The sequence below is a fragment of the Nicotiana attenuata genome, unplaced genomic scaffold (genome assembly GCF_001879085.1).
Source record: "Nicotiana attenuata strain UT unplaced genomic scaffold, NIATTr2, whole genome shotgun sequence".
In the NCBI taxonomy this organism is placed as follows: Eukaryota; Viridiplantae; Streptophyta; class Magnoliopsida; order Solanales; family Solanaceae; genus Nicotiana; species Nicotiana attenuata.
Window position 1 is genome coordinate 259,347 of NW_017670745.1, and position 14,101 is coordinate 273,447.

The window sequence follows — 14,101 nt, forward strand, 5'->3', positions numbered from 1 at the left end:
TCTTAATATTCAGACGTGTATCCAGATTCATACGTCTTAATCTCAACAGAAACAAATGAGGTCTCAATGTCCAATTAGAAATTATTTGGCCTATGTTAGGTCAACGATGTAACAATTAGTCAAAAAATATCCTGATTACTGCCAATTTCCTCCAACACTAGACGTTTGTTTGTCATATTTTTATATCTCGGGCAAACATAAGATTATCGACGACCTACACCTCGAAAAGTTTACATCCCAAAACAAGTAACACATCTACTTATGACCAAAATTGACAGAACAGAAAATTACAAACAACTTAAAAACTTTCAAGTGGGGAAAAAATCTGTGCATTAAAATATCTTATATTGTCTACGAATATCTAGATCAAATTAAAAATTTATAAGACAAAAATAATTGCATATGACCTCTGTGTTCCACCATCCACAAATACTGAAGGGCGAATAGCTATTGGTGGCACTGGAATACTTGTGACAAGAAGTTTTTCTGGTCTATCGCTGAGGTAGAGTAGCTCACAATCCTGCATGTGAAACAATGAGAGAACAATGTTAGAAAGAAGAATAAAGGATTGCACATAAAAAGAGGAGAGAAAGGAGTACAAAAGTTAACAAATATCAAATAATACCTCATCAGACATATTCTTAAAAAGGGAGTAAACTGCTTTTGGATCAATTTCTGGAGGCACACTAACAGATGTCTTGAGCTCTATCTTGTGAGAGATAGCCGCATTAAACTCATCCAAGAAACGATTTCCTCGTTCATGGATGATTTTTAACTGACCCTTTTTTACCATACCTAACAATTATAATAAAATAAAAGAATAAGATAAATAATGAGGTCACAAAGATACTATCACCATGCAAAAACCATAGAGCACCCACAGCCTCCCCTATATCCAGTGGCGGAGCCACCCTATAGGAAGGGGTGTCAAATGACACCCCTTCGCGCGAAAAATACACTGTGTAGGTCGGTAAAAAAATAAATTATATGTATATATACTATGTATTGACTCCCCTTAATTTTCTGGTATGTTTACTTTTATATTTTTTGACACTCCTTAACGAAAATTATGGCTCTGTCACTGCCTATATCTAATAAAATTTTCAGCTCAACCATTCGAAATTGTTGAAGGCATAATTAAGAAAAAGAAGAAGCACTCATAGCCTTAAACATAGATGTATTTTTTGGTGGCTTTTTGGTGAAACTGGTTAATGTAAATGAAATAGATACAATGCTAAAAAGAGACGCAATTTACAACTACGCTTGTTCCACTAGCTTAGTTCAAGTATTCATATAATATCTTAATACTTAGCAAAAGTACTCGCTGACGGTTTAAGCTTTTATTTAAGTTGGTCACACACTTCAACAGTGCATACTAGCAGGCAGAGGTTCCGAATTCGAGTCCCATCGCTACAGATCATCAAAGAGGATTTCCATGTGATTGGCTCGTGAAAAAAACTCCGATATGCACGTGAGTGGATATGCTGAATACATAATTAAGTAAATAAGTGTGATATCCTAACAGCTTATTTTTTCGGATGAGATTGTCTCACAATTCAACAAAAATTATATAAGCTTCGACATTTTTTTAAGGTAAATACTTTTTATTAATAATGGAAAAATCTCTCGTATACAAACAATATACCAAAAACTAGAGAATTTACAACATAATATGAGTCTCTATCAATGATACCCAATCTTCTATATACATTGGAATCTCATGGGTGCACCAAAAAGAAACTAGGAATGACAGGCTAATCCTCAAATGTACATAGTCGTTCTCTATGTTCTCCTATTACTTTCGTTCACATGACCCAAATAAATGCTAGTAGTGCAAATCTCATGCTCTTCAAATTCTCTTTTGTTCTTGTGAATTTCCAGTTGAAAAGTGTCTCTTCACTTTACCCCGCATGGCCCACTGCATCATAAATCATCTCAAATCACACAGGAGAAGCGAGTCACCACTTAACAATATAGTAGGATGTGGTCCACATCTTCACCTAGACATGTGCACACGAAGCACTAACTTACATATGCAATTCGCCTTTTTCTCAAATTCTCGCTGCCAACCAAGCGAAAAAGCAAACTTCTTTTGGTGTCCTATGGGAATCCAAATCGATAAGTATGGAAAACTCTGACTCATCCTTTGCCTAGAGCTTATGATAAAGATTTCACTGCAAATAACCCATCTACTCCTTCCCCTACCTCCATGAGTCCTTACAGAGATTGTTAGAATAGTAATGTGAATATATGGAATTAGTCTTAGTCCCTTATGTAATAGGATTAGGTTATGTGTTATGTATACATATAAATAGGGCTCATTGTAACATAGAATATCAATCAATAATATTTTTCTCCCGTGCATTCTCACATGGTATCAGAGCAATCGTGAGATATTTTTCGATGTGCATAAATTCAAGCGACTCCGGGACGAAGGAAAAAAAGCCTTTATTTGGAAAAACAGCATTGTCCGTAGAAAAAAGTCCATATGTGTCAGTGTTGTGCAAAAACCAACACACCACGAGTTAAATCGGCTTTCGACGACCAACCCGTAAAAATTTCTCCGCCAGACCTCCACCCACGCGCCCTCACGCGCCGCCGGGAATATATTTTCCGGCAAGATCCGACATCACGCGTCGGCGCGTGATGCATCTTCCGGCCATTTTTTGGCCGAGCTTCTTCAGGATGCTCTCCTCACAATTCCGAGCCTACCCATCTAGTTCAAATCAAATTCCGACCACTTCTATATTTTTCCGGCGTGAACAGCGATTTTTCCGCCGTGAACATTAATTCCAAAAAAATGCTTTTCCAGGCGTAAACATTATAATGGCATTCGTATCACAAGCCTTTGACTCACAATCCATTAGATCCAATGCAACCCAGATGGTTTCTTTACCGGATTATATTGAGTTCCTTCAATATAAAGCATGTAAACAGACATCTTCAGGGATAGCTTCCGTTGTTCAAACAGATAGTAGCGTGACTTGTATCTCCCAATCTTCAACCTCTAAGTCTTGGGTCATTGATTCAGGTGCAGCTGATCATATTTCTGGTAACAAATCTCTTTTCACCAGTATTTCATATTCTCAATCTCTTCCATCAGTCACAATGGCCAATGGGTCTCAAACAATGGCAACTGCAATAGGTCAAGCAAGTCGACTTCTTTCCTTACCTTTAGATTCAGTTCTTTATGTTCCAGGTAGTCCTTTTAATCTCATAGTCGTTAGTCGCTTAGCCAAATCACTTAAATGTGTTGTTTTATTTCTTGATGACCTTGTTTTTATACAGGAACGCAGTACGGGGCGGATCATTGGTACCGGACGTTAATCAGATGGACTTTATTACCTTATCCTTGCAAAATCACATGGACTCACATCTTGTCTTCCTTCAACAAATTGTCCCGTTACTGATTCAACAGATTTATTACATAAACGATTGGGACATCCCAGTTTGTCAAAACTTCAGAAAATGGTACCTGGCTTATCTCACTTGTCCACTCTAGAGCGTGAGTCATGTCAGCTAGGTAAGCATACTCGCTCTCATTTCTCGCGGCGTCTTGATAATCGAGCAGAGTCACATTTTACTTTAGTCCATTCAGATGTTTGGGGTCCTAGTCGGGTCAGTTATACCTTGGGATTCCGCTACTTTGTCAGTTTCATTGATGATTATTCCAGGTGCACTTGGATATTTTTGATGAAAAATCGATCTGAGTTGTTTTCTATTTTCCAGACCTTCCACGTTGAAATTCAAAATCAATTTGGGGTTTCTATCCGCACATGTCGTAGTGATAATACCCTAGAGTATTTGTCTTCCCCATTTCAGCAGTTTATGAACTCCCATGGGATTATTCATCAAACATCTTGTCCGTACACATCCTAACAAAATGGCGTAGCTGAAAGAAAGAATAGACATCTTATTGAAACTACCCGTACCCTACTCATACAATCTCATGTTTCGCTGCGTTTTTTGGGGGATGCAGTTCTTACATCTTGCTATCTTATTAATCGTATGTCATCTTCAGTTATCCAGAATCAAGTTCCATTCCCTGTCATGTTTCCCCACTTATCTTTATTCTCTCTTCCACCCCGTGTCTTTGGGAGTACGTGTTTTGTTCATAACCTTACTCCAGCTCATTGTGCTCTTAAGTGCGTATTTCTGGGTTACTCGAGAACGCAAAAGGGATATCGATGCTATTCTCCTGACCTCCAACGGTATCTTATGTCTGTTAAAGTTACTTTCTTTGAAACCAATCATACTTCACAGGTCCAGGTAATCACTTAGATATTTTTGAGGTGCTACGAGTTCCATCTTTTGGAGATTAAGTCACTATCTCCCATTCATCTTCCTCCATAGCTCAGTTGCAGCTTCACCACCTACAACTCGGTTGCAGCTCCACCACATATAGCTCCAATGCCACCACCTAGTCCAGTTCCACCAACAATAGCTCCAGCGACACTACCTAGTCTAGTTCAACCTTCTACAGCTCCACCACTCCTGACTTACCATTGTCGTCCGCGCCCCAGCTGATTCACGTCCTGCACCTGACCCTACTAATACTGTGGACTTGTCTCCTCTTAGTCAACCGATTGCACTACGAAAAGGTATACGGTCCACAGTTAATCCTAATCTGCAGTATGTCGGTTTAAGTTACCATCGTCTGTCATCATCCCATTGTGCATTTGTACCATCTTTGTCCTCTATTTCCATCCCTAAGTCTACAGGTGAAGCACCGTTTCATTTAGGGTGGCGACGGGCTATGGTTGACGAGATGTCTGCTTTACATACGAGTGGTACTTGGGAGGTTGTTCCTCTTCCTTCGGGTAAATCGATTGTTGGTTGTCGTTGGGTGTATACAGTCAAAGTTGGTCGAAATGGCCAGGTTGATCGACTTAAGGCTCGGCTTGTTTCCAAAGGGTATACTCAGATATTTGGACTCGATTACAGTGATACTTTCTCTCCCGTGGCTAAAATAGCATCAATCCGCCTTTTTCTATCCATGGTTGTTGTTCGCCATTGGCCTCTATTAGTTGGACATTAAGAATGTTTTTCTTCACGGTGACCTTGAGGATGAGGTTATATGGAGCAACCACTTGGTTTTCTTGCTCAGGGGTAGTCTAGTGGCCTTGTATGTCGGTTGCGTCGGTCCCTCTATGGTCTAAAGCAGTCTCCTCGAGCTTGGTTTGGTAAGTTCAGCACAGTTATTCAGGAGTTTGGCATGACTCGTACTGAAGCTAATCACTCTGTGTTTTATCGGCATTCTGCTTCAAATCTCTGTATTTATCTGGTTATTTATGTTGATGATATTTTTTTTTATAAGGTAAATTGTATTAATCAAAAGGGAGAGAACTCCCATATACAAGAAGTATACCAAAAAGTAGAGAATTTACATCAGAACATGATTCTCTACAAAAGACGTCCAATCTTCTATACAAATAGGGGCTATATGAGTGCACTAAAAAGCGATCAAAGATAAAAGACTATTCTTAAGATGTGAAAAAGGAGACTCAATCCCCTCAAAAGCTCTCATATTTCTCTCCCCCCAAACTATCCACATGAGAGCTAACGGAGCGAACTTCCATGCCTTTTGCTTTCTTCTTCTACGGAAACCGGCCCAGCTATATAGCATTTCCTTTACAGTGCTTGGCATCACCCATTGAACACCAAAAATGTTCAGGATCGCCCTCCACAAAGCCGAGGACACTGGGCAATGCAACAAAAGATGATCAACTTCTTCCACTGAGCTTTTACACATATAACACCAACTAACAAGTGTAATTCCCCTCTTTCGCAGATTCTCAGCAGTCAAAATCACTCCCCTCGCCGCTAGCCATGCAAAAAAGCACACCTTCGTGGGCGCCTTAGGAATTCAGATCGAGGAGTATGGAAAAGAGGCCTCCTCTCTCACCAACATACTCTGGTAAAAGGACTTTACGGTGAACAGACCATCGCCACGCAAACCCCATCTCCAAGAATCACAAGATGGTTGAGGCATGTCTTGCCCATATAGCAGTGTCAATAAATCTTGGAGCTCCGCAATCTCCTTATCTTGCATGTTCCTCCTAAATGAGAGGTCCCATACTACCCCCCCTACATGCTCCTTATTACCGGCAATGATCAGGATGGTATTAGTAAGTTGAAGTAACATCTCTTTCAACACTTTCAGACTAAGGATCTGGGCAGATTAAAGTATTTTCTAGGTATTGAGGTCGCCCAGTCTAGCTCGGGTATTGTGATCTCACAACGAAAGTATGCCTTAGATATTCTTGAGGAGACAGGAATGACAGGTTGTAGACCTGTTGACACTCCAGGACAGGGGGAGCCTCTTAGCGATCCTGCAAGATATAGGCGGTTGGTTGGTAAATTAAATTACCTCACAATGACTAGACCTGACATTTCCTTTCCTGTGAGTGTTGTGAGTCAGTTTATGGATTCTCCCTTTGATAGTCATTGGGATGTAGTTGTCCGCATTCTTCGCTATATAAAATCAGCTTCAAACAAAGGTTTATTGTTTGAGGATCGAGGTCATGAACAGATCGTTGGATACTCAGATGCTGATTGGACAGGATCATCTTCTAATAGACGTTCTACGTCTGGATATTGTGTCTTAGTAAGAGAAAATATGGAATCTTGGAAGAGCAAGAGTTGCTCGGTCAAGTGCAGAAGCAAAATATCGAGCAATGGCTATGGCGACATGTGAGCTAATTTGGATCAAACAGTTGCTCAAGGAGTTGAAATTTGGTGAGATTAGTCAGATGGGACTTGTGTGTGATAATCAAGCTGCTCTTCATATTGCGTCAAATCTTGTGTTCCATGAGAAAACTAAACACATTGAGATTGATTGTCGCTTTGTTAGAGAAAAGATACTCACAGAAGATATTGCTACAAAGTTTGTGAAGTCGAATGATCAGCTTGCAGATATTTTCACCAACTCCCTCACTAGTCCTCGTATTAACTACATATGTAACAAGCTCGGTACATATGATTTAAATGCACCAGCTTGAGGGGAGTGTTAGAATAGTAATGTGAATATGTGTAATTAGTCTTAGTCCCTTATGTAATAGGAGTAGGCTATGTGTTATGTATACATATAAATAGGGCTCACTGTAACATAGAATATCAATCAATAATATTTTTCTCCTGTGCATTCTCACAGAGATATTTTATTTACTTATCCTAGTGGAGATATTTTATTTACTTATCCTAGCGAACAAATTCCTCGCTTATCAGAGAACTACATGGCAATTATCTACTCTATGCATAAAGAGAAGCCACTTAAGCAAAATGCTGACATGATTTAACGCTTCTCATGTAACGCGCCGCCCCAAACCAATCAACCCATAACTTTATTCCCCATTTAAATCATCTCACACTAACATTATACATCATAAAAATAAATATGAAAAGTGCTAGACATTCTCTATATTTCCTACTCGCATAAGAATATCTAATAGCGTTAGAAGACTCCTACAAAGTATAGGACCTAAATAAACGTCTTAACATGACTAAAATACATTCCTAGCTACTCCCTCCATTCCATTTATGTGGCACTCTATCCTTTTTAGTCTGTCCCAAAAAGGATATCAATTTTCTATATTTGAAAACAATTTTAACATTAAAATTTTCATGTTACCCTTAATAGGAAGATTTATAGTCACACAAATATCTAGGACTTGTTTCAGACCACAAGTTTCAAAAGCCTTCCTTTCTTTCTTAAACTTTGTCCTTAGTCAAACGGTGGCACGTAAATTGGGACGGAGTAATATTGCCTATATAAAAATTTTCTTTCGCTAAATCTGCATTGATTCCAAGAGATTGTAGGTCTTTTGAGACAACTTCCTTCCAAGTGATTTTAGACCTACCTTGTTCCATTTTAACACCTTCACCCATTATGGAATATAATCCAGCATAAAAAGAAAAAATGCAACTCGGAACAAAGGTCCATCCCAATGTAAATTAGTAGGTATGGTGACTATTTATCTACAAGAGGCATTATAACAATTTGGCTTCTTTATTGGTACAATCTTACAGGCAATATGCATGTTACAATGAGCTTGAATATGACAATTAGTATTAAGGAATTTTTTTGTTGAAGAATTATCAACATATTATCCGATTCACATGCCAAAAGAAGTATTACATCATTGGTTCTATAAAGAGAAATGTGAATTCCTCAACGTAAAAGCTAAAACAAAATTTAACATTCAGCACTAGATATCAAGAAAAATTCAAGGCCCAACCTTCTAAACAATGGAGCATTTGTTATCAAAAAGTGTTGAAAGTACAACAACAACAACTACCCAGTATAGTCCCACAAAGTGGGGTGAGGGGGGTAATACGTACACAGGCCTTACCCCTACCCGAAAGGGCAGAGAGGCTGTTTCCAATCGACCCTCGGCTCAGGAAAAAAAACAATAAAAGAAAAAAAAAAGGAAAAAGAGAAAGAAAAAGAAAAGGAACTTAAAAAAACACCTCTGGAGTAGCATTTCAGCTTTTAGAAAAAATCGAAATACATTTACTTGAGAAAAAAATCGAAATTTTTTTCAGCTTTGGAGAATCTGAAGCAATTTTCCAAGAAAAAAGTTTCACCAATTTTCACATATTTTTCAAATTTACATGTTAAATAATATCCGCTCACTTCGATTTCGATATTATAGATAAAACAATTTTCCTAGATTTTTTCAAATGAATGCCCTTCAAAATCACATAGAAATAGTTGCACATGCATAATAAATAGTCAACAGAAATGCAGATGGCATCTAGTTAGAACAAAGGACTAGCTTTAGCCAAAAAGATGAAGACGAAGAAGAATATCAAACCATTCATGTATCCGCATTTGGAACATGTGACACTCTTCTGGCCACTTGTCATGGAAGTACACTTTTTCACAACCTTTTTCTGTAGTTCACTCTTCATCAAAGGCTCAGTTCTTGGATTTCTCATCTTCTTCAAAAAGACTCGACGCTCCTTGTCATCTAGAAGTATCGAAGAGCAGCACTGATAAAAAAAGCGGTTGCATAAGGAAAAATATTAAAGCACTGCAAGCAAAGTAGATACCAAGCTCTTGAGCACGGTCAGAGGAAGGAAAAAAGAAAACAAAACTCCGACAAGGCATCATAAATTACTAATATCACTGGTACTATCTCCAAACCATTTTCTTCTTTTTCTTTTCTTGGTTTTTTCATTTTGTTTGGTTTAATATAGTAAATACTACTCTCCTAACCAACTTCACATGGGAATCTTGGTGAAAGTATCAGAATCAAATAAATTATTGTCCTTGCATGGATGACTACCAATTAGCCTTTGAGGTCAGTTAGGATTGTTCAATTTGTACCTACTCTATTGCTATTCCCAGTCATGTTTATTATTATTAGTGACCTGTGCTATATCCCTATCTGAGCTAACTTTTGCAGTGACCATTCTCCACCAGGACATTCTAGCTTTACCTTCAGCAGATGAAATCCATCGCAATGCTTTTTTTCTTTATATTCGTAAAACAGGCAATTTCGTGTTTGCACATATCACGCCATGATAAGTCTACCCTTACCCTACCTATCATCTTTTACCTTCCCCCCAAACTAACTCACCTTAAAACTATTTGTATCTCCCCTACAACAAACCCATCAGAGTCCACTTCTTCTTTCTTCTAAATTTGATTCAAAGATTTTGCTGCCTCCGAAACTAGTTTTTACATGTTAATTTAAAATTACTGCATAAATAGCATACTCCCCAAACATCCCATCTACTTCCTCTACCATGCTAATTCAGAATTACTAGTTTTATTAACATCAAATTACTGCCTTTTTTCCTCTTACTTCAAAGTCATTCTCGTCTATTTCTTTCTTTTTTCCCTTTCTTTTCTTTTTTGGGAGAAACAATTTCATCAATAAAGGACCAAGTCAGTGTCATAATTTGCACAAGTATTATGAAAAGGCACATCAATTATATGGAGTTTTGATCAATATACTACTATTTTTGTCTTGACAATAATAGAACCTTAGGTGTCTTTTTCTCATTATTCAACTTAATGTCTCTAAATAAATTTCACAGTTCTAAAAATAACTTAACATAAAACTATCACAAATTTTCATCATTTAACAGCTTAAAATTAAAGTTTTAAATGACTTCTTCTTTTTTTCAATCAAAGAAATTTTAAACAATTTGTATACAATTTTTCCTCGCTACTACCAATATGATGTGGAAGAAAAACTAAATTTTCAACCTCTCTGCCCAGTTAAATTGCATTCTTGAAGTTGTATAAAGTTGATATATACCAGAAAGATTAAGAGGGTGTTTGGATTGGCTTTTAAAAAAGTAGCTTATAAGCTAAAAGCCAAAAGCCATAAGTTGGTAATACCCAACTTTTGGCTTTTGGCTTATTTTTGTACTTTTCATGCCTAAAAGTAAGTGTTTTAAAGCACTTTTTATCATTGCCAAACACCACAAAAACTAGAAAGTGCTTAAAAGCCAATAAGCACTTAAAATAAGCCAATCCAAACACCCTCTAAGTGAAAACTACAAATAGCTTATTGCCGCAGAGATCAAAGGGGTTAAGTTCAAACAAGATATCACCTTGCATATGCACTTCAAGAGGTCCACAACCGTGCCTAAATATCCAACATTATAAACGGGTAGAGTAAGCACCAAGTATCCGTAATGACCTGGACACTCTCTAAAGTTCCCGTGACATGTTTCACAACCCCCATTCTTGTTTGGAGGCCCCTGAAAATCCAAAACTTCGTATAATCAAGATACGGAAATCAGCATCAAAGACATAAAAAAAAGTTATTCAAACTCAAAGAGAAACATGAAGCTCAAAGTTGTTCCTTTCCACCATCTAACCATAAATCAAAATAGTTTTACTTGGCCTCCACTCATTTAAACTGATATGCACAGATCATAAACTGTTAGCAACTAAAAACCTGTAAACACTCACGCTCCAAAAATAATGATTAAACTGCATTATACTCCCAGCAGCCCTAAAAATAGTTCTCAGAGCAACAGCTACACCTCTATACAATAAACCACAAATTATATACTTCCTATGTGACATAGTTTGTATGGACTTGGTATTGATATTAAGAAAAAACGAAGACTTTTGAGATCTTTGGTCTTAAACGTGCCAGAGTATTTGTATGGCTATAGAAGTTTTTCCTTAAGTGCAATGGGAAGTTAAAGTTAAACAGTTTCCAAATATTGAAATGTGACATTCTTTATTGAATGTACTAATAACAATTTGTTTTGATGGTTGCTACTTGCTAGGTATCATTTCATCATGTATTGTACTGTATCGTATTGATGAATACAATGTCTGAGTAGATTATATCATTTTATAATGTCACATAGCCAGCAATTTGAGGAATAAGCTTACAATATTAAAAGAAAGAGTAGGGTACTAGGTAGAGTTATTAAAAAAATGTAGGGTAAAGGGTAAAATGTAATTATTAAATAATAATTAAGGACAAAATGAGGAGAAAAACAAATAAACAACGCGACCAGACATAAAATGGAACTTTTTATCGTTACATGACTACGGATTTAACAATATTGTTTGCTCAAAAAATGTTACACATCTTACGAGTACAAAACAATATAAATAAATCCCGGTATAATCATAGCAAATCGTAATAATCCGTTGGACCAATTGAAAGACATGAAAATAAGAACTCAGAATTAGGGGGAGAAGCATTAGAAACCTTTATTGATAATATTTGTTTGGTCTGCCTCTCCATGGAGAGGTTCAGAGCCTTACAATGGTGTTTTCTTTTCCCATAAGAGGGGCATATTTTCTCGTTTCTCTCTCCTCTCACTAGTGGTGAAGAAGCAGCCCCCTTTCTGGGGTTTCCTCTCTTGGTATTTATAGTTGTGAGCTTCGTGAGCTGGCAATAAGTGGCCGTAACCACGTTGAGATCTCGCCTTTGTATTGGCGCGTAGGCCAGGGCCTTGTCGACCGAGCTAGAGGCGGGTTGAACGTTGTCAATCTTGAGTGTTCGTGCCGTTAATTAATCATGAATTAACTTAAAACGGGATTAGCCTCGTTAATTATCGTGGGATCAGATTTTGACCCATACAGTTAATCCCTCCGCTTATTGAGGTCGTGTTTCGGCCGAGCTCGATGAGCGGACTTCATCGATTGTGATTTGTAAACAACTCGAATAAGGGAGTCGAATTATTGGCGGCGGTGGCCTTAGCCGTTTACACGTTGGAGATGGCTGTAGCCTTTCGTATATTGAGGATGGCCGTAGCCTTTTATATATTGGAGATGGCCGTAGCCTTTCGTATGTTGAGGTTGGCCGTAGCCTTTCATGTATAGAAGATGGCCTTAGCCTTTTATATATTGGAGATGGCCGTAGCCTTTCGTATGTTGAGGTTGGCCGTAGCCTTTCATGTATTGAAGATTGCCGTGGGGAATGAATATGCGCCGAGTACGTATTTGGTCGTCCAAAATTTTACCGGCGTTCGGCACATTCTTTCAGTGTTCATAGGTCGTAGCGATTGTTCTGACGGCGGTATGCTGGCGGATGGTTGAGAAGCCGCTTTATGGAGCTCGTCATAATGACGCTTGCTGCTACAGAACCGAACCGTTTTACGGTTGGTCGTGCAGTAAATGATGGCTATTGGGCTTTGCAAAAGCCATTTATGTTGCCTATAAAGGTGGGTTGAGGCATTCATTTCTCATATCTTCATTGTTCATTTGAGAGAGATTCTGAGGAAACTTTGTCTTCTCGCTAATTCATCTTCTCTTTTCTTTCCTTCGATTGTGATAACATTTGTTTTCAGTAGATTACCAATGGCTGGCAGTTCTTCCCATGGTGCTCTTCCGGTAGATTTTCCGGCAGTCTGACGGACCATCTCCGGCAATGGGAGGTGCGGAACACACGGAGTCCGGCGANTGTCACACAGCCAGCAATTTGAGGAATAAGCTTACAATATTAAAAGAAAGAGTAGGGTACTAGGTAGAGTTATTAAAAAAATGTAGGGTAAAGGGTAAATGTAATTATTAAATAATAATTAAGGACAAAATAAGAAGAAAAACAAATAAACAATGCGACCACACATAAAATGGAATTTTTTATCGTTACATGACTACTGATTTAACAATATGATACATAAAATTTAAGTAACAACCAAAACAAATATTATATTCATCAACAATACGATACAATACAATATGCAACAAGCTGTACAGGAACTGTGTCACATAAAGTGGAATGGATGGAGTAGTATATAGACGAGCTGGGACCCGCCTTCTATAAACAATGTTCAATAATTATGTTGCTAAGCCAATTTAAATGAGATTGTTATGTGAATTAGATTTGAAAGAGGATTACCATGCGGGGATCTAACAAGCCATTAGGAATAGGCTTTTTAGTAGATTCATAGTAAACCCCGCGGTAGACTTCAACTTCTCCTAACTTCAAAATTTCCGCCTCTGAGAATAGAGAAAATTGAATGCTTTTTCTGTTCCAACAATAATAAAAACAATTGATCAAAACATTAACTAAAACCAGAAAATAAAAAACAAGAAAAATTCAATTAACTGACATTTTTCTAGGACCAACATCTTCAATGTAGGGCTGTTTAGTGAATTGGATTATCTCTTGTGTTCTCTTCATCTCAAAAGATTATTTTTTTTTTTCCTTCTGTGCTGAAAAAGTACAGAGGAATGGAAGTGTGAGGTGTGGGGGTTTAAGGAGAAGCTGCTTATTGGGCAGGAGGGTTGGGGTTTATCTGAGGAGAGTCTTGCTAAATTAATGTAGTGGGATGAGAAGAGGAGTGAAGGAGAGGGGATAGAAGAACGTTGACACTGATAAAAGGAGAAAAAGAAGACTAACCTATAGGTTTACGTATTAACCGGCGTGGAAAGTTCGCCGTCATGGTCCAAAAACGGAGTCACTGTTTGGATTTGAAGTAAGGCAAATTGAATTGTAAATATCAAGAAGATCTTGGCCTTTAAAATTTTGCCAATACACTTGGCAGCATCATACAAGTCCATTGAGAAAAACTGGACAAAAATATACATTAGCCTTTTTTTCCCAGCAGAAGAATTTTTAGTGTGGCTGACATCTCGTAACAAATTCACAACAACAAAAAGGTCTAAATT

The 14,101-nt window shown here is 37.8% G+C and overlaps 1 protein-coding gene across 1 annotated transcript; it reads right to left on the reverse strand.

Annotated features, from left to right (window-relative positions):
• Positions 1-364: 364 nt before the first annotated feature.
• LOC109242927 (DNA-directed RNA polymerase III subunit 1-like) lies at positions 365-13,869 on the reverse strand. Its single transcript, XM_019409809.1, has 6 exons — positions 13,543-13,869; positions 13,329-13,458; positions 10,570-10,719; positions 8,817-8,994; positions 626-795; positions 365-520 (listed from the first exon to the last, which is right to left on the reverse strand). The coding sequence occupies exons 1-6, from the start codon at positions 13,611-13,613 to the stop codon at positions 380-382; spliced, it is 840 nt and encodes a 279-aa protein (XP_019265354.1). The 5' UTR covers positions 13,614-13,869; the 3' UTR covers positions 365-379.
• Between the last annotated feature and the right edge of the window lie 232 nt (positions 13,870-14,101).

What these genes read in the sequence shown, in the direction of transcription:
- LOC109242927 (XM_019409809.1), bottom strand. Translation starts at nt 13,613, where the DNA reads ATGAAGAGAACACAAGAGATAATCCAATTCACTAAACAGCCCTACATT. An exon ending in GATGTTGGTCCTAGAAAAAT is followed by an intron (nt 13,459 to 13,542) that starts GTCAGTTAATTG and finishes TTGTTGGAACAG; the next exon opens with AAAAAGCATTCAATTTTCTC. An exon ending in TCTTGAAGTGCATATGCAAG is followed by an intron (nt 8,995 to 10,569) that starts GTGATATCTTGT and finishes TTTTTTTATCAG; the next exon opens with TGCTGCTCTTCGATACTTCT.